General features: G+C 42.8%; 2 protein-coding genes across 2 annotated transcripts in view; both read right to left on the reverse strand.

Annotated features, from left to right (window-relative positions):
* Positions 1-23,060, reverse strand: part of LOC136866642 (nose resistant to fluoxetine protein 6) — a 695,618-nt gene that overhangs the window by 59,059 nt on the left and 613,499 nt on the right. The gene's annotated exons all lie outside the window — the stretch shown is intronic.
* Positions 477-23,060, reverse strand: part of LOC136866984 (nose resistant to fluoxetine protein 6) — an 88,228-nt gene continuing 65,644 nt past the window's right edge. Inside the window, exon 4 of the mRNA XM_068226989.1 lies at positions 477-680. Within this exon, the coding sequence (XP_068083090.1) occupies positions 500-680 (181 nt within the window). The 3' untranslated portion in view covers positions 477-499. The remainder of the gene's footprint in view (positions 681-23,060) is intronic.

Consider the following 23,060-nt stretch of genomic DNA (forward strand, 5'->3'; position numbering starts at 1 on the left):
ACACTGTTTTAACTCTTGTATTTCTTTATTTATTTCCTCGGCTTGTTCTCTAATTAGGTCTCTTGTTTGCTCGTCCTGACATGCTTCTTTGATCAGTTCCTTAATCATTTCGAATTCTTCCCATCCGATTGCACCAACTGGTCCAGGACCCGGGTTTAGCTCAACTCCACCTATTTCCAATAACGTTGCTATTACTGCGGCTACCAACAAGGTTACCAATACACCCTTTTGCTGCCCATTTTAATCTCTCCTCTCACTTTTTCACATTTCACTCCTGCATTCCACCTTCCTATAGCTGACCTGTACTGCACTAGTGAATCGCCCCTGTTCAGGACTCTACTCAGCACATCCGCTCACTCCACTGTCTCACTCACGACTGCGATTTTAACTCACATCGAGCTTGTTCAATTGATTAATACGTTACATAGATGGAATGTCTTGAACTTATGACCACGTTGTTACTAGCTCCCCAATTATACAGTACCTTAATAAATTGGTTTTAAAGAAACTCGTATCGCACTTGATTTACTTGATGTAACTTACTCACCCTAGAGAGTGCTATCTCTCGATGCCGTATCTGGTCGAGCACGAAGCTCAGAATGAGGCCGATGAGGTAAGCTGATATTCTATTGTGTGTAGGAATATACACGTACTGCATGTATTCAGCGATCTTATCTTCCCTGAAACAATGAAATATTTATTTATTGACTATTGACATCACCATCTCACATACTGATTAGTAATAGTGCTACTGGAGTGAGAGAATCAGCCGTCTAGGAATAGTCCTAGTCCGTTGCCCAGGAGACACCCGGATGTATGGCAATATCACATGTAAATACATCCTTCTGGGAGGTTTCTTTCGTGTCCCTTACAGGGAGCACTGTTCAAACATCAAGGCAAAGGTCTCCTCTCGGAACTCCCTGCTCCGTAAAGTGACAGGTTCAAAGTGGGGCGCTCACCCTCATACGGTAAGGACAACAGCCTTAGCACTTTCTTACTCAGCAGGGGAGCATGCTGGTACCGTTTGGTATAAATCTACACATGCCAGAAAGGTCGATGTCGCCCTGAATGAAACATGCAGACATATTACAGGATGTCTGAAACCAACACCACCAGACAAACTGTACTCCCTTGCAGGAATAGCCTCTCCTGAGATCAGACGCGAATTAGCTGCATATGTGGAGAGGTTAAGGGCTTCTACCAGCTCAGACCACCCCCTACATGGACACAAACTACCACCCACTCGATTGAAGTCCAGGAACTGTTTTATGCACTCCTCATCCCCGCTAGTGCAGATGCAAGGAAGACCAGACTTCTACTCTGGAGTCAGAAGATCTCTTTTAATCCAGAACGCTTAAAATTGGAGGAAAAGCTTCCCCCTGGTCAAGAAGAAACCTGAACTACCGTACATGGAAGACACTGAACAGACTAAGAGCAGGCGTTGGAAGATCAAAGGATAATATGAAGAAATGGGGCCTCCTGAAGGGGGATCAGACCCTATGTGAATGCGGCGTGGTAGAAACAAGAAGGCACCTTATTAATTGCCCTCTGTGCCCTGTTAAATGCACAGGCCAGTATCAGTGCTGTCAACGTGGCCAAATTCTGGGCCGATATTTTGTAAATAACTGTTTAATTTTATGTGATATTGTAATTTCATATACACTGACTGACAGTGACAATGCAACACCAAGGAGGAGTGGTTCGAAAGGGATGAAAGTTGGGGAAAAAACAGAGACGGCACGGACGAATAATTGATGTTTATTTCAAACCGATATGCAGGTTACACAATGCGCACGGCATCGACTCAGTAGGATGTAGGACCACCGCGAGCGGCGATGCACGCAGAAACACGTCGAGGTACAGAGTCAATAAGAGTGCGGATGGTGTCCTGAGGGATGGTTCTCCATTCTCTGTCAACCATTTGCCACAGTTGGTCGTCCGTACGAGGCTGGGGCAGAGTTTGCAAACGGCGTCCAATGAGATCCCACACGTGTTCGATTGGTGAGAGATCCGGAGAGTACGCTGGCCACGGAAGCATCTGTACACCTCGTAGAGCCTGTTGGGAGATGCGAGCAGTGTGTGGGCGGGCATTATCCTGCTGAAACAGAGCATTGGGCAGCCCCTGAAGGTACGGGAGTGCCACCGGCCGCAGCACATGCTGCACGTAGCGGTGGGCATTTAACGTGCCTTGAATACGCACTAGAGGTGACGTGGAATCATACGCAATAGCGCCCCAAACCATGATGCCGCGTTGTCTAGCGGTAGGGCGCTCCACAGTTACTGCCGGATTTGACCTTTCTCCACGCCGACGCCACACTCGTCTGCGGTGACTATCACTGACAGAACAGAAGCGTGACTCATCGGAGAACACGACGTTCCGCCATTCCCTCATCCAAGTCGCTCTAGCCCGGCACCATGCCAGGCGTGCACGTCTATGCTGTGGAGTCAATGGTAGTCTTCTGAGCGGACGCCGGGAGTGCAGGCCTCGTTCAACCAATCGACGGGAAATTGTTCTGGTCGATATTGGAACAGCCAGGGTGTCTTGCACATGCTGAAGAATGGCGGTTGACGTGGCGTGCGGGGCTGCCACCGCTTGGCGGCGGATGCGCCGATCCTCGCGTGCTGACGTCACTCGGGCTGCGCCTGGCCCCTCGCACGTGCCACATGTCCCTGCGCCAACCATCTTCGCCACAGGCGCTGCACCGTGGACACATCCCTATGGGTATCGGCTGCGATTTGACGAAGCGACCAACCTGCCCTTCTCAGCCCGATCACCATACCCCTCGTAAAGTCGTCTGTCTGCTGGAAATGCCTCCGTTGACGGCGGCCTGGCATTCTTAGCTATACACGTGTCCTGTGGCACACGACAACACGTTCTACAATGACTGTCGGCTGAGAAATCACGGTACGAAGTGGGCCATTCGCCAACGCCGTGTCCCATTTATCGTTCGCTACGTGCGCAGCACAGCGGCGCATTTCACATCATGAGCATACCTCAGTGACGTCAGTCTACCCTGCAATTGGCATAAAGTTCTGACCACTCCTTCTTGGTGTTGCATTTGCTCTGTCAGTCAGTGTATTTTATCTAATTTGCAATCTGTAATCTATATTATGCTACTGACACGAATAAATAAATAACCAAATACAGTATACCTCTGGAACAAGTAGCCAACTTTGCCTACCTTGGGAGTATTCTCCCTCCACGTTGCATCTCAGAGATTACGAACCGCTACTTGTGCCTTTAGACGTTTTTCCCGCGAAGTCTTTTCAAAAAAATCTATAATATCCACTAAACTGAAGGTGTACGAAACTGTTGCTGCATAGGTGTGAAACAAGGACTCTCTACCGCTGTAACATCAAGAAACTGGGACGTTTTAACCATCAGAAGCCTAGGATCATCACAAATACCAAATGGGATGATTATGTAACGAACGTCGCAAATCTTGAAAGGGCACACTTGAACAGTACGAAAGCCTCCACCATCAGACATGCCCAACGCATGAGTGACAATAGACTACCTTGGCAGTTACTGTACAGTGAGCTCAGTTCTTGCGGTGCCTCCCTGAAATGCTACAAGCAGAGCACAAAATGACTACGAAGACCACAAACATCGACCACAATACTTGGCACACACTTGATGAATATCGCCCTCACTAGCATGCAACCATATCTACTGCTATCCAGCAGTTTGAAACAGAGCGTCAAACACTGCAAACACAGGCTCGTCTTAGAAGAAAACTGAGACAGACCCAACCATGTCCAGGTGTACCAAACAATGTGGTCGCGTGTGATCTACAGTATCACTGCCTTCGTAATATACAGGCCGTACTGTAGAAAGCGCGCCAAGCCCATCTACTGATCAACTGAGGCGTGCTATGCGAATGTTACAAATTGTACTTGTGAATGTAATTCATAAGGTTTGGGAGAATTCTTGCGATAATTGCGACTGTTGAAAGAGAAAACTTTACATTTAAGTATATTGCATCTTTTATTTTTAAATTTATCATACCAGGATTTACGTAAACGGCTCTTATTAAGATAATAAGACCTCATAGTTTAGGTTAAGTATGGTATCTTCACGTCATGAGTAAATTAAATTCGGGGGACGTAATGCTTCTCGTGGAATTTATTCATTTAATTGTTATCGTATAACACGTTTTTTTGGGAATATAATGTGATGCGAATTTAAATACAGGGTGTGAAATTTCGCAGTTGCCCACTTGTGCGTACCACGGAGAAAATACTATTATACAAGTAAATATAAACTAATATTTTCATTTTATTCATATAAGGGCAGGTTACCTTCGTGAAAAACGAAAATTCCAAACGAAAATATACCTGTTATGAAGAATAAAGGAGTAAGCCTCTGTTTCACTCATTTTCCCGAGCTGATGATGAGTTCTGCTTTCGACTTTATTGTTTACACAGATTTACAGCAGAGCGTTTTATTGTTGACACAGAACAAGCATAAAAGTGTACAGTAACAAATCCAACCTACGTATGGTTATTTCTTGGGTTAGCAATGTTAAGTGCGCGCTGCCTTTTCTCTCCAAAATTCATGCGACTAAAATCAAAACTCAGTCTAAAATATAGAACTAAATGCAATTTATAAAATCTATCCTTCTGCTAAATGATTTTAGCATTTTTGTCCGACTTATTGGATGAATGGCCGGGTCGGGGATATTAAACGCGTCTGATTAATTCTTCTGATCTGGGGACTGGGTATTTGTGTTTGTCCCAACACATTCCTCTTCATATTCAGACAACACACCACACTATCAACCACCACAGAAACACGCAATAGTGAGTACAACCCTATATTAAGTGTTGGCGTTAGGAAGGGCAACCAGCCGTAAAACAGGGCCAAATCCACATGTGCAACACAGTTCGCACCCACGACCCTACGGGCGTGGGAAAAGCGATATAAAAAGAAGAAAAGAAAGAAGATACATTTTAAAAACTCGAAATTTAAACTATTGCTGGTAGATAAAAGTTAGATGTTGGAAGCAATGCACCTTAATAATTAATGTCATTAATACTTAAGTAATAATTAATAAATTATTCCTCGGAAATTTCCGTGAATGTGGGAAGTAACTAACTGATATTTCTGGCCAGTGCATTAATATTTTGGAAAACGTGGGCTATTTCTAAATAAAAAATTGATACAAATGTTTGTGTGGAAGAAAGGGTCTCACGAAAGTCTTCGAAATGGCGCTATGCCATAAGTGTCAAGAAAGAAAACAAAACAAGAAAGCTACTGTACTTATGGCCATCTAGAGTTATGAAGGGAAACTCTATTATTATTATTATTATTATTATTATTATTATTATTATTATTATTATTATTATTATTATTATTATTATTATTATTATTGTTGTTGTTGTTGTTGTTGTTGTACCACGAGGTACACCCGCCCCGTTCATTCAAATGAAGCGCCTTGAAGAATGCCATCTGATATACGAAGGTTGCAACAACGTGTGCAAGAAGTTTGGACTTTTCTTCACAGATGTCTGTACCAAAAAGCATATGTTATGCCCTCTAGTGTGGAGAAGAACTATTAAAATCCTAAAGTAATTTTTTATTTTAAGGTTTACTACACTGACTTGATTATTCTTTGTTTTGGGGATATTATAGTTTGCCTCTAGTGTGAAGAAGAACTATTAAAATCCTAAAGTATATTTTTATTTTAAGGTTTGCTACACAGTTGATTATTCTTTGTTTTTGGGATATTACAGTTTGCTACACTTCGATCTCTTCCCGCGAACTTGAGATGTTGGCCAGTAGAAAATTTTGTGTATTTAATTTTCAACCAATAATCATTTTCGTGTATATATTTAATTATCCAATAAAATTTGGGGGTGTGCCGAGCATTAGCCCAGAGTTCTCTAGAACCTTCCTCTCGGATCTAAAACCCGGCACTTTTTCGAGCCACCTTGTCTTATTGATCGTCAAGTCTACTGAGTGTGTGTGAATAGAGAAGGTGGAGGCGTCTCGCCCATCATCGAGTTTTCCAGCTGATTAAGGTAATGGCAGCCACTTTATAACTATGTGATAGCCTCTGATAGCTAGCTCGAGGAGAAGGTTTCCAATCTTTAATAATGTAACCTTAAATTTCCAATCTACCATAATGTAAATTTCATCTTCTAATGCAAATTCCAAACTAGCCTAAGAAACTCAGCCGTAATTCGGGAATAGAGAGTGTGACACCCTCTGGAGTTCCCTATCAACTTGACTTGGAGGCGACTACGACTTTGTAACCGTTTTCTGTCTGTAGCTTTTGTAACTTATATCTTCTCCATCTAGTCACCTCATTAGTAAAGGCTTAGCCTCTGCAATTTCGGGCCTGAAGCCCAAAGAGGGTTTTAATCTTTTAATTGCAAATTTCAAGGATTGCAAGCGTCCGCCTCCATCGCACTTTGATTTTTTGGCCAGTAACCTTAACCTGTAGTTTTTCCACAAAGGCCCGGTAGAATGTGTACTCGATACCTCTGTATCGTTTCTTTTGTGTAAATAGGCAGATTGTTGATACGGTCTCGTTAAATGTAGGTTGTGCCTAATGTCGCGGCCACCAAATTAGGTGGGTGAGGAAAACTGCGCTGTCGTCAGACATGGGAACGACGAAGCGACAGATGGTCGACAGTTGCTTACCTCCGAGCACGGACTGGCAACGCTGATCGTACAGTTGTGTCTAGCTGAAGACCATCCGCTCCAGGCCATCTTATCCCAGTCTTACAGCTGTTGAGATCGCACCGTAAGTGCAGTTAAAGGTAGATAGTACATGTATTCAGCCTGGTGTTTCTTCGGGTCTATTGTCTGAAGAAGACGAAGTAAGTTCGAGATACGAACAAGAAACTCGTCTGAAGCATCGTCGGTTGGAAGGGCTAAGAAGAAGGATTTAGCCAGCCAGACAAAATCCGTAATTTTGAACGTATTGCAATACGTGCAGAAATTGACCGACTCGAAATATTTTGCAGAATGTGAACTTCAAGAAAAGCCAAGAATTGACTGCAACAATGTGTAATGCTAGCATTCGTTCGGTCCAGAGATGCGTTAATGAAGCGAAATATTCACCCAACCATAAAATACTTCCATCTCCAAGGAAAACTTAACGAATTAGATCTCTTGGGGCCATGAGGTGGTAAGGTTGCCACCGTACCACTGCCAATACAACCCAATTGAAATAATTTGGGCTCAAGTCAAGAGAGAAGTGGCAGAAAGGAGCAAGACATTCAAAATAAAGGACGTAGAAAAACTCACGTCAGAAGCCATCGACCGTGTGACTGCTGCAGATTGGGAAAAGTGCTTCAGTCGCGCGGAAAATCTTCAAGCAGACGATTGAGCCAAGGAAATAATAAGGGACAAAACAATGGAGCCATTCAGCATTAGTGTAAATGACGACTCGACAGATAGTGAGATGAGTGATGACAGTGACTAAGAAACCTTAGACTGCCTTTTGGCTGGAAACCGATTCGTACTTCATTGTAAATTAATGTAAACCTATTCTTTAAGGTAGTTATTTTTCTATATTACTCAGTCCATACATTATTGAAATTGTTCCGGCGTTTTTAGTGGAACGCAGAGGTGAAAGAAGGTGCTGGGGTGAATGGGTCTAACTACAATGTATAGAATTGAATTTAAAACTTAAACTGAAGGTTATATTTTCAAAACTTCACACATGACAAGATTTTCATGATAATATTGCAGGTACAAGTAGCAATCATTGAACAAGATTAGAAAAATATCCAAGATTCGGAACCGTAACACTTTAGGCTTTAAACCCCTAGTTTTACAATATCCTGAGCTACTAGCTACTACTACAAAACAGCACAAATTTGTACAAGAGCAGAAATCCCCCCCCCCCATTCAAAGAGCACTTGCTCCCAAAATTACAACATCTAGCCTTCAAGGGGCATTCATTAATCTTACAAAAATTTTGAAAAAGAGCTAACAGGCTATCAGTTTTCCAAGCCCACTCAAGGCAACATCAACTTACAATTTCAGGACTTTCAAGGCAACACTTACAATTGGAAAATGATTATACAGGGGTATTTAATATCCAACCTACTGGGCCTTCATGGAAAAAGAATAACGGCTAAATAACTGGCCCGAACACAAAATGAATGGGGGCGAATACTTGCACTCCTAGAAATGAACACTTAACACCTGAGGGGCACTAGGTCGATGAAACAGTGGCTATTCCCAAACTACTGAGGTGACTCGTATAAGGATAAATGAATGCATTACGGAAAGGAAGAAAACAGTTACAAAACGTAGTCACCTCAAACCAAGATGAAGGGGAGTTCGAGAGGGTACATCACTCTCTATCCCCGGTTTACAATTAAAGATTGTATGAAGTTTTTACTTTAGCCGGCAGATTTTTACATTTTTATGAAAAGTAGGTTACATAGTTAATGATTCGGACCTTTGTCTCGGGTTAAACTGCGGAGTTACCAAGAAAGAAAGATGTTATGTGGCCATTACCTTGTTGATGTACTGCTGACCGATGAAAGAGGCCGCCCGCCTCCTGCTTTGACACACACATACTCAATAAGATGACGATCAATTGGCCAAGAGACGTGAAAAGCCGCAGTTTATAAACCCACAGGGAAGGTACAAGATCATTCAAGACGAAACCAGCCACACCCTCTCGTTTTTATTGGTCACTTTCAAAGTTACACTCAGAATCGAAGAGGAAGCCGGTGATAGGTGGAAAATTATTTACAGAAATTAGGGATTGGCTATATTCAAAACTGCTGGAAATAAACTGAACTATTGCCAACCCAAAAATAAATGAACATCAATCAGTAAAAGTAACTTATGAATACAAAACTTCTTTGAATTTTAAGTTCTTATATGTCGCACCAGGGTGCATGATCATAGTTTTTAGTAGTGTCGTCTGTGGAAGAATGTCCAAACTTCTTGATGGATAGCAAACAAAACTAGTAGAAGTACAGTCAGTTCAGGAAACTTCCCAATAACAAAATTATATCTTATTTCTGTGATGACATCTTCTGAGTAAATTTCTAAGTTGGTGTAGTTTCAGTTTTCCTCTTTTACCACTAGAGGAGTTCATTTAGGCGCTGAATTTTAAATGCGCGGCAACGAGGTGTACCACCCGGTACAGAAATATTTAAAGTTATAATGTAATAAAACTGATACAGATTAATATGTAATCCAAAATTATTTTCGGCGTCCTGCAGCCTGTGCTGGCGCGCGTGCCGCGAACTGCGTCATCTACCGTCATTTACATGATCGCTTTCCGGACAATTTTCCAGGAAAACTACAGGACTCACGGAAATATGTTTCAGATAAAAAAATATGTCAGGCCATTTTTTACATTTTTCCCGCAGAAAAAATTTTATTGGCTGAAGAAATAAAAACTTGGCCGCTTACTGAAATTTTCAATACATGATTCTACGGATTTAGGTTTACTCGTTCAAGATATTATTTAAAGAATTATTTGAAGTGGTTTATGTGGAAAATAGTTGTACCACTGAAATCAGCAGTCTTTTCTGGAGATTGTAGTATAATTTGTTTCGAGACATTGTATGAAGTAACATCAGGAGCTTGAGAGAGACCAACCTGCCTCGCGCACCGAAATGATTTGTTCAGTTAGACATTTCTTCGCCAGTTGCTACATAACCTTGGCAACAGCGTAATTTCTCTGACCCACCTAATTTGATGGCCGCGATAATAGAGAGGCCTGGAATGTGTAAATTTTATTGAGCGAATATGCTCTGGTTATACAGGTAAAAGTTGAAGGTTGCTTGAGAAGGCTGTAAGGTTAAAGGGTTCGGAGCGCAGTCACCTAAATTAATTCATAGAGCATAGATGCTCTTTCTGTTCATGTAGAGGTGTTAGTATAAATATTGAATGGTGCCTTTTGGAAGGCAGTGACGGTGCTATCTCCTAGATAATTTTGCGAAGCAAAAGGTGCTCTTGGAAGATTGTACATTGTGAATACTCTGTAAATGGAATTGGGAGATCTGACTCCTTGACTATTAAGTGGATGGAGCAATAGTGATCAAGTAACATTTGTAAAATTGGAATCTTTTAGCTCACATTATTAATTGACATGTTTTGTTGAGTTTTCTCAATTTTCCTACTTTGTACCTAAGCTAACGAGCTGGTTCTGTACCTGAAATTTTGTTCTGTCGCTGAGCGACGTGTTTTGTTAAAATTTGGCAAAAAAAACAGCAGAAAAAGAAATATAGCTCTGATTTGTCGTGTGCCGACCTCCCACGGACTCGAAACGGCGGACTGCCACGTGGAAGGCAGCCGGGGTTCGCAGCCGAGTCTTAAGCTCAAGGTGTCAGAGGAGATTAATTAGTGTTAGAATGATGATCAAAGACAGGAGACACCTTGTAGCATTAAGGTAATTGAATAATAATTATAGTCAGATTTAGTTACTGTAAGAAAAGGGAAATATTTCAAGAAGTTACATGTAGTGGAGAGAGTTTGCGAAGTGCGCTTACACAAGTGTTGCCTAAGAGCGGGGACTTGTTGATCACAACAAGATATTTACTGTGTATCGACAAACAGAGCTAGTATGCCAGCGATCCAGGCGGCCCGCCCGATAACCGACAAAGGAACAAAGCCGAATGCAAGGCCAGTCATGGTCAGTACAGATGCACTTAGGAAACAAGGAAAGATGAGGACAAAGTAAGACAGAAGACAGTAGTGCCTAGGTAGCAGCACTTACTGTGGCAACTTTTGAGAATAGCTGCTTGAAGGCGCCACGGACTGGATGAACAGTTTGGTAATGCCTGTAAGACCCAACCCCTTGGTAGGAGGTAGGGATAGAACTTTGAGTTCAGAAGCGGAGATATAATCCCTGGCCAAGATGGCGCGGGGCCTTCTTCCAGCTAGTAGTTCGTACTTGTCAGAACGATATTCTGTTCGGGCATAGCCCAAGTGCCGTAGGGCAAGATTCAGATAGACGCGTAGTAGAACAGTAGGCGCGTGGACAGATCATTACATTCAGACTTGTAAATATACTGTACATAGTAGTTTTAGTGTCCTCACTAATAAAGGACAGGGAAATAACTTCTTTTATTTCGGGAGTTGCGGGACGAGTCATACCTACAATTACCTCCCTACATTCCGCTCGGCAGGTCAGGTAATACTTCAACATCCAACGGCCTGGTGACCAACCTACGAGAACGTCTCTCAGGACAGGTAGGTCACGACAGGCACGTATAAAAATTTGGTGTCAGATGTGGGGTCCCGAGTTCGATCCTCGAACAGTGTCAACTCACCGAAATAACGTAAGAGAACCGCGACTTCGTAGGAGATTGTCCGTAGGAGAACCGCGACTTCGCAGAAGATTTCCGTGTGAGAAAATTGCGACTTCGCAGAAGATTGTCCGAACCGCGCTACCGCGTAGTTTCGTTCGTGTGCCGCGCATCGCAGAAGAGGAGCATCACTACAGAAGCCTACTAAGCCAGCCCAGCAGAGGGGTAGCAGTCCAGTAGCAGACAACGCCATCCGGTGGAGACGCAGCAATACAGCCGACTACTCATCCAGCCCAGCAGTGAAGCAGCATTGCAGATTAAGGTAAGCTGAATATTTATTTCAAATGGCACGACAGAATAGTTCAGTACCAGCAGACCGAGGCACTGAGATGCTCGAGGAGGAGGTGGAATCAGTAAGTATGAGTGGGCCTTTTGTTACAGTAGTAGAAGGACATCGTCTCATTGGACGAGAGTTTGATGGCAGTCAACCTGATAGATTGCATGAGTTCATAGCTGACGTAGATGCTGCTGTTCGTATGATTAAGGATGAGGATCAAGAGTTGTTTTTCAAGTACATTTTAACTATGGTTACGGGCAGAGCCCGAGATAAATTATTGTACAGACGTGATATACATAATTGGGAGAAAGCCAAGCGGGCATTAACAGAATATTATGCCCAGCAAGGCACATTAGATTTGTACATTTGTCAAATGTTCGAAACAGCGCAGGACCCGCGAGAATCAGTCGCACTTTGGGCACACAAAATAGAAAAATTGTCAGCTTCTTTTAGAGAGGCAATACTTGAGGATGAATTAGAGGAGGATCGTGACGCGCAGTTGAAAATAACGAGAAAAATATGTGTTGCTAGTTTCATACAAGGATTAGCCAACCCTAGAATACAAGCTAGGGTACAGTCAGAAAAGGGCATCACTTTTGAGAGGGCCGTTGCACTTGCACAGCAGGAAGAAACCGTAATATTGTCAAAGAAGGCACGAGAGGGCCTACAACACAAACATAGTTCAGGGTTTAGCAAGCGCAAACCAGAACAGGAGCGCAGTGCGGCACTAAAGTGGCATACTAAGCCAGCACATGCTAGTGTTAGGGTGGTCTGTTACAATTGTAACCAGGAAGGCCACATAGCAAAGAACTGTAAGAACACAGGAACGCAGGGGCTCACACCACACAGACCGCTAGTTCCAATACAACTACAGGGGGCACATTCAGTAAATTAAAATGTCGCTATTGTGGGAAGACAGGGCGCATTGAACGTGAATGTAGAAAGAAACAAAGGGATAAGGAAACAGAAGTACGAGAGACAGTGCGCATAGTGCGCACACAACCAAACACAGTGACAAGGGAAAACAGAACTAGTTATCGTTGCGGTCGGAAAGGGCATATACAGGTGAATTGCCGACAAAGTATACACACCCAAGGTTCACGCACACAAGGTGCACACACTCCGGTGATGCGAACGGATAGCCGTAGGTGCTACTCGTGTGGCCAACAGGGCCACATTAAGAGAAATTGTCGAAAAACCCAAGGCAAGTCCACGGGCAATAGGGCCATGAAAGTCCAAACTCAGTGTGATCGCGTAGGGGGCAAGACCGTAAGATACCGAGCCTAATGCGAACATTGTGATAGGTGGTCACATCGAACCCAAGACTGTTGGTTCAAAAAGAAAGGTGGCAGTATGCACGCCACGAAAACCTCCGTGGCTCAGGCGGCAAACTAGAACGGGCCCGTAGCAAGGGGACAGTTACGGAGGCCCGCACACCAGAAGGTCCCAAGAATTCTGACGTAGAAGGCACGGTGCTGATCCAGGTTGCGAACCAAGGAAGACCGTTGAGATTTTTGATAGATACTGGGTCCGATGCCAGCCTAGTTAAGAGGCAATCGGTACCCAAGGAATGCCTGATTGACGGGAGTAAATCAATTGAATTAGCGGGTGTAAGTAAGGGAATAATTTACACCCAGGGTACTGTACGTTTTGCCATTGGAAACACAAATCACACATTTCATGTGGTAGGGAGTGATTTCCAATTAACACAGGATGGTATAATTGGACGAGACATCCTGACAGATAGTGTGATTGAATATAAGGAGGGCCATGTCACCATAAAAGGGCGACAATACCCTATGGGGGCACGAGAGACGAAGGTGATCCGTCTCGAACCAAGGACCCAGAAGGTCGTTGTTATAGAAGTAGATCGAAATTTACCTTTAGGAATTATTGAGAAGGAAGAGGTGATACCAGGGGTGTACCTCGCAGGGTGCCTAACCAAATCAGAGCGCTACGAAGCAGTGGTTAGCATGATGAATACCACTGAAAAGGCAGTGACTTTACACAGTCCACGAGTGCACATACAGGAGGTAGATAAGACCTACCTAGCACAAGTGCGAAAGGTAGAGCAGAACAGTAGAGTGGCAAACGGAGAACCGGCCACCCAGAAGCCCCGATCACAGCGGGTGATAGACTGTTTGCGAGTTGATCACCTCACGCAGGTAGATAAGGAAGGGATATACGCCATATGTGCTGAGTACAATGATATCTTCCATCTTGAGGGAGACAAACTAACTCACACTAATGTACTACAGCATGAGATCCCTACACCCCAAGATCAACCTCCAATTAATGTACGACCATATAGACTTCCCGAAGCACAGAAGGGGGAGATACAAGCTCAGATAGATAAGATGCTGAATGATGAAATTATCACACCTAGCACATCAGCCTGGAATGCGTCATTACTTTTAATTCCGAAGAAATTAGACGCCTCAGGGAAAAAAAAATGGAGGGTCGTGATCGACTTTAGGAAATTGAACGAGATAACGATAGGAACCAGTTATCCCCTGCCATTAATTTCAGAACTGTTTGACGCCCCTGGCAAGGCGAGATACTTTTCAACATTAGATCTCGCGAGTGGCTATCACCAGGTGTTGTTGAAGCCTGAAGACAGGCCAAAGACAGCATCCTCTGCGCTAGGACGCAAGTACGAATTCAGGAAAATGCCCATGGGTTTGATGGACGCGCCAGCCACGTTTACGAGGCTGATGAAAAATGTGCTCACAGGGCTAACGGGTATAAAATGTCTGTGTTACCTGGATGACGTCATTGTGTACGGGAGTTCTATCCAGGAGCACAACGCGAAGCTAAGGGACGTATTTCAAAGGCTGAGAGAGAACACGATGAAACTCCAGCCAGATAAGTGTTAATTCCTAAGAACCGAATTAGCGTTCTTGGGACATGTAATCACTGACGAAGTTGTCTTACCAGACCCACGTAAAGTACAGGCCGTTAAGGACTTTCCGAAGCCGACCACTAGCTGCCAGATCAAGCAGTTCTGCGGACTGAGTGGGTACTATAGGAAGTTCATACCTAACTACAGCAAAATCGCGAAACCGCTGTATCAGTTAGTGAAGAAGGACGTTCCCTTTGTATGGGGAGACGATCAGGAACAAGCGTTCCAGACACTAAAGCAGAAGCTAATTGAGGAACCTATATTGCAGTATCCGGATTTTGAAAAACCATTCGTTGTTACCACTGATGCGAGCAACGAAGCGGTTGGGGCAGTATTGTCACAAGGACCTATCGGGAAAGACCTTCCAATAGCCTATGCAAGTAGAACGCTTAACAAAGCAGAAATGAATTACAGCGTAACTGAGAAAGAATTGTTGGCAATAGTGTGGGCAGTAAAGTATTTCAGACCATATTTGTTTGGTAGGAAATTCACTGTTGTGACAGACCATAAGCCGCTGAAGTGGGTCTTCAACGTGCCAGATCCGTCTTCACGCCTGCTAAAGTTCAGACTGAAGCTGGCGGAATACGACTTCGACGTCGTATATAAGCAGGGAAAACAGAACTGCAATGCAGATGCCCTGAGTAGGAATCCCACTGAACCCAAGTGCCAAGCGCGAGTGGTTAAGTCGGCTCAGCACAGGTCTCACTCAGAGACAACAGTAGAAACTCAGGCCTCAGACGAGAATAGAGAAGAGGTACTGTCTTCAAAACCCGAGGACGCTACGGCAGAGGGAATTAAAGCGGACGGTAGTGAGGTTTCCGAGGACGCTAACGCAGAGGAGATCTCGCCCGAAGGTAGCTCATCTGAGGAAGAGGACGAATTAGGCGAAGCTGAAAAGCTAGACATTTTGAAAGAATGTCATGATTCTTTGGTGAGAGGCCACCAAGGAATAGCGCGCACGTACGCCAGGGTACGTGAACGAATTCAGTGGAAGGGCATGAAAGGGGACATTGAGCGCTATGTACGCATATGTCCCTCCTGCCAAAAGAATAACGGGACCAGACCAGACGTCAGGGCTCCCATGATAATCACGGATACCCCGAACACAGTCTTTGAGAAGATATCCCTAGACGTAGCTTGACCTCTTCCGTTGACAGAGGCAGGAAACAGGTACATACTGACATGCCAAGATCAGCTGTCAAAGTACCTAGTAGCGAGTGCCATGCCTAATCAGGAGGCAGAAACCGTGGCACGGACGCTAATCAATAACGTAATAAGTATCTACGGGATACCAGAGCAGATTCTCCCTGACCAGGGTAGTAATTTCATGAGTGATGTGTTTAAGACGCTGTGTAAAACGCTGCGCATTCGGAAAACACACACTACGGCCTTCAGGCCACAATCGAACGGTAGCATAGAAAGATCCCATAAGGTGCTCACGGAGTACCTAAGGCATTATGTCTGCTCAGGGGAGCAGAATGACTGGGACAAGTATTTGCCCACAGCAAGCTTTGTGTATAATACCACAAAGAGCACGAGTACAGGGTTCACACCCTACGAATTAATTTTTGGAAGGAAGGCAAATATCCCAGGTGTGCTGCAAAAGCCGCCTGAAATGAATTACAATGAACACCAGAACGTGGTGGAGGAACTGACGGCACAGCTTAGGCGAAATCACGAGGCCGCCAGAAAGACCTTAATAGAGCGAAAGGAATTAGAGAAAGAACACTACGACAAAAAGCAAAATGAGGTCACCTTTCAGGTAGGTGATAAGGTTCTCTTGCGCAATGACGCATTGCGAAGAGGAAAATCCAGAAAGCTAAGCCCACCATTCGAAGGTCCTTACGAGATAGTAGATGTTTCAGGCGTGAATTGCACCCTACAGATGAACAAGAAAGGAAAAAGCGTTAAGGTACATAAGAATCGTTTGAAATTGTACTTGTAGATGAGTGAAGCGAGAACTGTGAAGCGAATGTATTCACAGATAAAAGGGTAACACATATCCGTCTTTACCTTGCAGGTAGACAGCAGATATGGCGCGAATGCTAGGATTGTTGTACATCGTAGTAGCAATGATAGTCGTGACATCACATCGCTACAGAATAGCCGGAGAAGTACTGGATGTCAAGGTGACACCATATGAGAGTACTCCAGGGGCATACTTCGACAATCAGGGTGAGATACAGTTATACCATACGGAATGGACACTAGTTACCTATGTAAACCTGAATAAATTAAGTGATGTATTTTCAAATGTCAAGAGACACATACACTGGACTCAATTAATATGTACACAGTTAGAAAGAAGTACTAACCTAACATGTCAACAGGATGTTAAAATGCTAAGTGCACAATTAGATAGAATTAAGGAATCGAAGGAATTAATTACGGGGATTACTAAACCAACAGGGGAAACGGATAACACTAGGCGAAAACGAGGCCTAATTAACGCAATAGGTTCCATCGCAAAGGCGTTATTTGGAACATTAAGTCAAGATGATGCCGATAAATATGAGTAAAAAATTAGTGAGTTAGAGCAGGAACAGCTTTCAATTATGAAAATTGCAAAAGACCAGATGATAGTAGTAAAATCAACATTGCAATCTATGAACAGCACCATTTACGATGTCACAGCCAATGAGCAGAGATTAACTCAAAACATTGCAGAAATTAGATCTTATCTTGCCAATAGTACGCTTCAGATTACAGAAGCACTTAAGCAAGTAGAATTAGAAAACTCAGTGAATAGGCATTTAATTGAGATTGAAGGCCTTCTCATACAACTGTATGAGCATTACAGTGTTGCATTATCAGGTATAATGAATGCTCAGGTAGGAGTCATTCAGGTGCAAATAATTTCACCAGATGATATTGTTAAAGGTTATAAGAAAGCTCAGGGAGATTTCCCTAAAGGATTGTCCTTGCCATTTGATTTAAAATCAGCTTACGGCTACTTGATTTACAAAGTAGCCACAGTGGAAGTGTTCGCTAACAAAAATTATCTAGTGTACGACATCAAGACACCCCTTACAGATAGGGTAACTTATACATTGCATCACATGATTCCATTCCCCACATATATGAAGAGTAATCCACACCATTTTGTTTATATTCAAGAGACCAAGGACTATATCCTTATGGACATGGAGAAACAAACGTATGTTCAATTAGACAAAGATCAGGTAAATCAATGTAAGGTAACACCCAGTTGGAGACTATGTCATGTTAAATTCCCTATTAATACAGTGTACACTCAAAAGAGTTGCGCGATCCAGTTAATTATTGGAGTTAGTCAAATCCCAGATAATTGTGATAAAAGAGTGCTTCCCGTTCAACAGCTCATGTGGATACCTATCAGAGCTAACAGATATATATACGTATCCCCAGAAGAAGTTAAAGTAACATGTATGTGTAAGGATACCACCAGTGATATCAGGTTAACAGGCACTGGTATTCTTGTTTTAAGTGCAGGTTGCACAGTATATGGGCCACATAGTAAAATACAAGGTGTAGGTGAAGTGAACACTACACAAAGTAAAGACTTTGTACCAGAAGTCACACTTGATTATGACGGTTGTGAACAGATAGGTAGTGAAATCAAGTTAGAACAGATACCCGAAATGAATAAGTTGTCATTAAATAATTTGCTAAATCATATTGACGATTTACTATGGGCTACCCATAAGACACAAGAAGTGGAAGATATGGTGAGACAAAAAGAAGAAGAACTGCAAAGACAAATGTTCTACCAGCATCTTAATGTGTACAAATATATTGTGTGGATAGTTGTTGGTATCATAAGTTTAATTTTAATTTGTTATTGTTGTAATTGTTGCTGTCCGAAACTAGGGTTTCCAGCAAAGAGATGGTTCGATGATGCACGGGCTCATTGCCCTAATATATGTATAAAACAAACGGTAATCACGAAGGGAGATAAGGTTAAGACTTCAGATGAGGATTTAACTATATTCCAACGTCCCAGGCGGATCCGGGGACACTCGGAGATGTCTGAGGAGATCATGGAATTGCACTCCAGGCCTGCTGGGGGACGCCCTAGTACGCCTGTGAGATCTATAGAAGCAATAGAAATGGATACAAGTGTTAATCAGAGTAGAGAACAACCTTCCCCTTCACCACAGGTTCGCCGAACCTTACGTACCGGCAACATCAGAGTATAAATAGTGTAGGACAGAAATGGACGCAACGTATGGTTGCATCTATTTCTTCCCTAAGGGGGGAGATGTCGTGTACCGACCTCCCACGGACTCGAACCGGCGGACTGTCAGGTGGAAGGCAGCCGGGGTTCGCAGCCGAGTCTTGATCTCAAGGTGTCAGAGGAGATTAATTAGTGTTAGAATGATGACCAAAGACAGGAGACACCTTGTAGCATTAAGGTAATTGAATAATAATTATAGTCAGATTTAGTTACTGTAAGAAAAGGGAAATATTTCAAGAAGTTACATGTAGTGGAGAGAGTTTGCGAAGTGCGCTTACACAAGTGTTGACTAAGAGCGGGGACTTGTTGATCACAACAAGATATTTACTGTGTATCGACAAACAGAGCTAGTATGCCAGCGATCCAGGCGGCCCGCCCGATAACCGACAAAGGAACAAAGCCGAATGCAAGGCTAGTCATGGTCAGTACAGATGCACTTAGGAAACAAGGAAAGATGAGGACAAAGTAAGACAGAAGACAGTAGTGCCTAGGTAGCAGCACTTACTGTGGCAACTTTTGAGAATAGCTGCTTGAAGGCGCCACGGACTGGATGAACAGTTTGGTAATGCCTGTAAGACCCAACCCCTTGGTAGGAGGTAGGGATAGAACTTTGAGTTCAGAAGCGGTGATATAATCCCTGGCCAAGATGGCGCAGGGCCTTCTTCCAGCTAGTAGTTCGTACTTGTCAGAACGATATTCTGTTCGGGCATAGCCCAAGTGCCGTAGGGCAAGATTCAGATAGACGCGTAGTAGAACAGTAGGCGCGTGGAACAAGCTCGCTCTCTCTACAGATCATTACATTCAGACTTGTAAATATACTGTACATAGTAGTTTTAGTGCCCTCAGTAATAAAGGACAGGGAAATAACTTCTTCTTTTATTTCGGGAGTTGCGGGACGAGTCATACCTACAATTACCTCCCTACATTCCGCTCGGCAGGTCAGGTAATACTTCAACATCCAACGGCCTGGTGACCAACCTACGAGAACGTCTCTCAGGACAGGTAGGTCACGACAGATTTTAAATTAATCTTCTGATAGCCTCATAAAGACCCATTCATGCCTGCGCCTTCTTTCACCTCTGTCCACCACGGTATCCCCGTAACAATTATTATTATTATTATTATTATTATTATTATTATTATTATTATTATTATTATTATTATTGTTATTGCACATTTGTTGTCTCCATATTTGCATTAATGCATAATAATTATTTGTTGGATGCATTGGCGAGTGAAACACTGGAGCCTTGACCGCGTTGATAGCACTTCAAACCTTCTTCTCCTAAAACTACATAGACCTGACTTAGGAATTGCGATGCGATTCCAGGTGTTAGTGATCTCACCTGTTACATTAATAAAACATTTGTGAATATTTCATAATTACAAGATAGAGACGTATCTAGTCTTTGCTTTGCACGGGCCGGACAGAGGAAACAGTTCGGCTCTTTGTGTGACGTCATCGGAGCTACAGTACGGCGTGTACATCACGAAGGCAGTAACAGAATGCAAGGATTGGATCATCTGCACAAAGCGGGCTAAACACGAAATGGAGGTGAAAAACGTATACTGGGATACGAGTAACGACCGGCGACGATGACGATAGATTTATTTACCTTTTGACGTGTTAACATACCAAAAATCATGCGCATACATCATGGGGGTCAAAGCTTGCCCGCCGTAAGCGCAGTGCCCGTGCTAGAAATACCTGTGTACACCGACGGCAAGTATCTTCCCCTCACTCGGCTTGTACTTCCCCACGTTGCTGAGTCAGGGTTGTGCACGCCTACCAGTCTCCATTTACCAGTTTTGGTCTACAAGTAATGGTTGAGACATTCAGCTACATTGGCTGTGGCATAAGGATTGACACAGTAATTTGAGTGCACGTGTATCAAAATGGTTGCTAGAAGATGCTCCTTTTATCATAGCCAATTTTGTTTTTTAAAGTTCACAAAAAACGTGATGTTTTGCTACACCAGCGATTTAGTATCGACATAGTATTCGGTATTATTCTACATAATATATAATGTTCACAGAAGAGTTCAGCATGTTCATCTCCTAAAATATAAAAGCATTTTACTTTGCATTTCGTTGTTTATTGCAACCTAAGGAGAGAGACCCAGCTTAACACGGGGAAAATATGCCAATATTCATTCGATTGTTCTATATGCTACAAATGTTGTTGAAAAATCCTGCACATATCCCAGTACTTGCATGCTTCAGAGCAATCAGATGCAACTTCAATAATGTCAAAATTCTAACATTTTAAAATAAAATGTTCAAAATTTCCCGCCTTTTTAACAATATATCACTGTTTCCTTCATAACTATCTTACTGTTCCACGGATAATTATGATTTTTTTCAGAGTTTCCTCCCGTGGTGTTGTACTACAATCTGTACCTCATTCACATAAATAGGAATTAGGTTTTATATAACGTATTTATTTACAAAATATAAATATTTTCTGGCGCTCGGAATAAAAACCCGACAAAAATCTAAATCACAGTCTATGTTAATAATTGAGGTGAATTTTGTAGCTGGAGGTTTAATACACACTTTCAAACAGGAAAAGTACGAAAATTCTTATGAACATGGAATTGATAACGGAAACAGTGATATGTTGTTTAAAAGATGGGAAATCTTGAATATTTTATTTTTAAAAATATTAAAATTCTGACATTATTGCAGTTGCTTCTGGTTGCCAGGAAGCATGCCAATACTGGATTATGTGCAGCAATTGTCAACAACAATTGTAGCATATTTAACAATCGAATGAATATTAACCTTCTTTTATCCTTTGTTAAGCTGGGTCTGCCCCCTTTAATGTAATTATTTTTCTGGTACACGGTGATTACAAATCATGTTGTTCCACGCGTTTTACACAAACGCCGTATTAAATGAAAAAAAATAGCCGTAAGAATCCCCTAAGGGCTATGGCCTCCTGCAATGCAGGGACAGTGCTCAGTTTAGCTCATCAGGTGAGCAGGTCCTGAAGAGCATTATTATATTGGTTAATCTGTAGTTTTTCATGATAACGTATTACCGCATATTGTACAATTGTGTAGTCTCACCCCCGAGTGAATGCAATGGTGTTTTTCTGGAACAACAATTCGCGAAATCGCACTGTAGCATTAATGTCAAGTGTACACTTTTATCCCAAGGAGGGTTCAGGTTGCTTCTAGGTGAAAGCGTAAACTTGCACTCTTCGTTCTTGCATAGCTTCTTCTCCGAATGTTGTAGACGTTTCTTGTAATTTCTTGACCTTATCCTCCGTTGAAATTCTCTTGACATACATATCCTCCTTCCACTATGTGTTACGTGATCAGTTATTGAGCATATTTGAGCATATTTAATTACGTACGCCTTTCCATAAAAGAATATATTCAAGGTGGTCGAAAACAACGGAACCGGGGCCTATATGAGCGCTAGAGCGTTGGTCATACTGATAAGTGATTTGAAAAATATACGTCAATATCTCGCGCTGCTGTTATTTTATGAGTTGCTGAAGTTAGCCAATCAGATTGCTTCGCGGGCGAATTCAGGTGGGCTTTACGAGGCAGTGCTGCTAAATATGCACGTGCCTTGGTCAGGCTTGAGAGCCATGCCGAGAAATGAGCATCAGACACTAACACACCGTGAGTTTCAGCCAAAGCCACCGTAGTGTGCTTGCTATGGGCCGAGCCTACCAGCAGGGAGGTGCTTGTTCAATCCCTCCCCTAGAGAAGTTCCCCTCTCAAGCCGGTCGTAAGCCACGTACTAAATATCTAAAAAAACCAAAGCTTGGGTGGCGTTCCTAAATTTAATTCCATCGTAGCATCCGGCACGTGAATATTTTTCCAGAAGGACGGTGACATAATCGGGAAGAACATTTTCTTCATTTTGATTGGTTTCTCAAGACGTTGAATGATACATTCATTCGGCAAGGCGTCACCGCAGGTACTATATAAATTAATATCTACACTAACAACATTCGCACTGTGAGAAGGTATTCCAAGTCCATATTTGAGGATACGTTATATAGTACATACTGCAGTGCGTGTGTCTATCATGTCATTAAGTTCCACCGCCTGCACTAAATTCTACTGCGTCTTCTAATGAGAACATGAAAGAACCCTTTCTCTAACAGATAACTTAGAGACACGTTCCACTGTAAATTTCGCAGTCAGGAAGAGAGATTCTGCCTTCTCATTAATCAGGCCGTTCAGTTTTGCACATTTTGATTCAAAAGTGGAGAAAACCCTTACGACTGGGATCAAATAGATGAATCACACATATTCGCAGCCTTCCTCCTTTGAAATGTTTAAACATAGAAATACGGAGTGTCATTCACTTTTCTAACAAGAAAGGTATTTGGATTCGAACATATTTGT

The sequence above is a fragment of the Anabrus simplex genome, chromosome 3, assembly GCF_040414725.1.
Source record: "Anabrus simplex isolate iqAnaSimp1 chromosome 3, ASM4041472v1, whole genome shotgun sequence".
Lineage (NCBI taxonomy): Eukaryota > Metazoa > Arthropoda > Insecta > Orthoptera > Tettigoniidae > Anabrus > Anabrus simplex.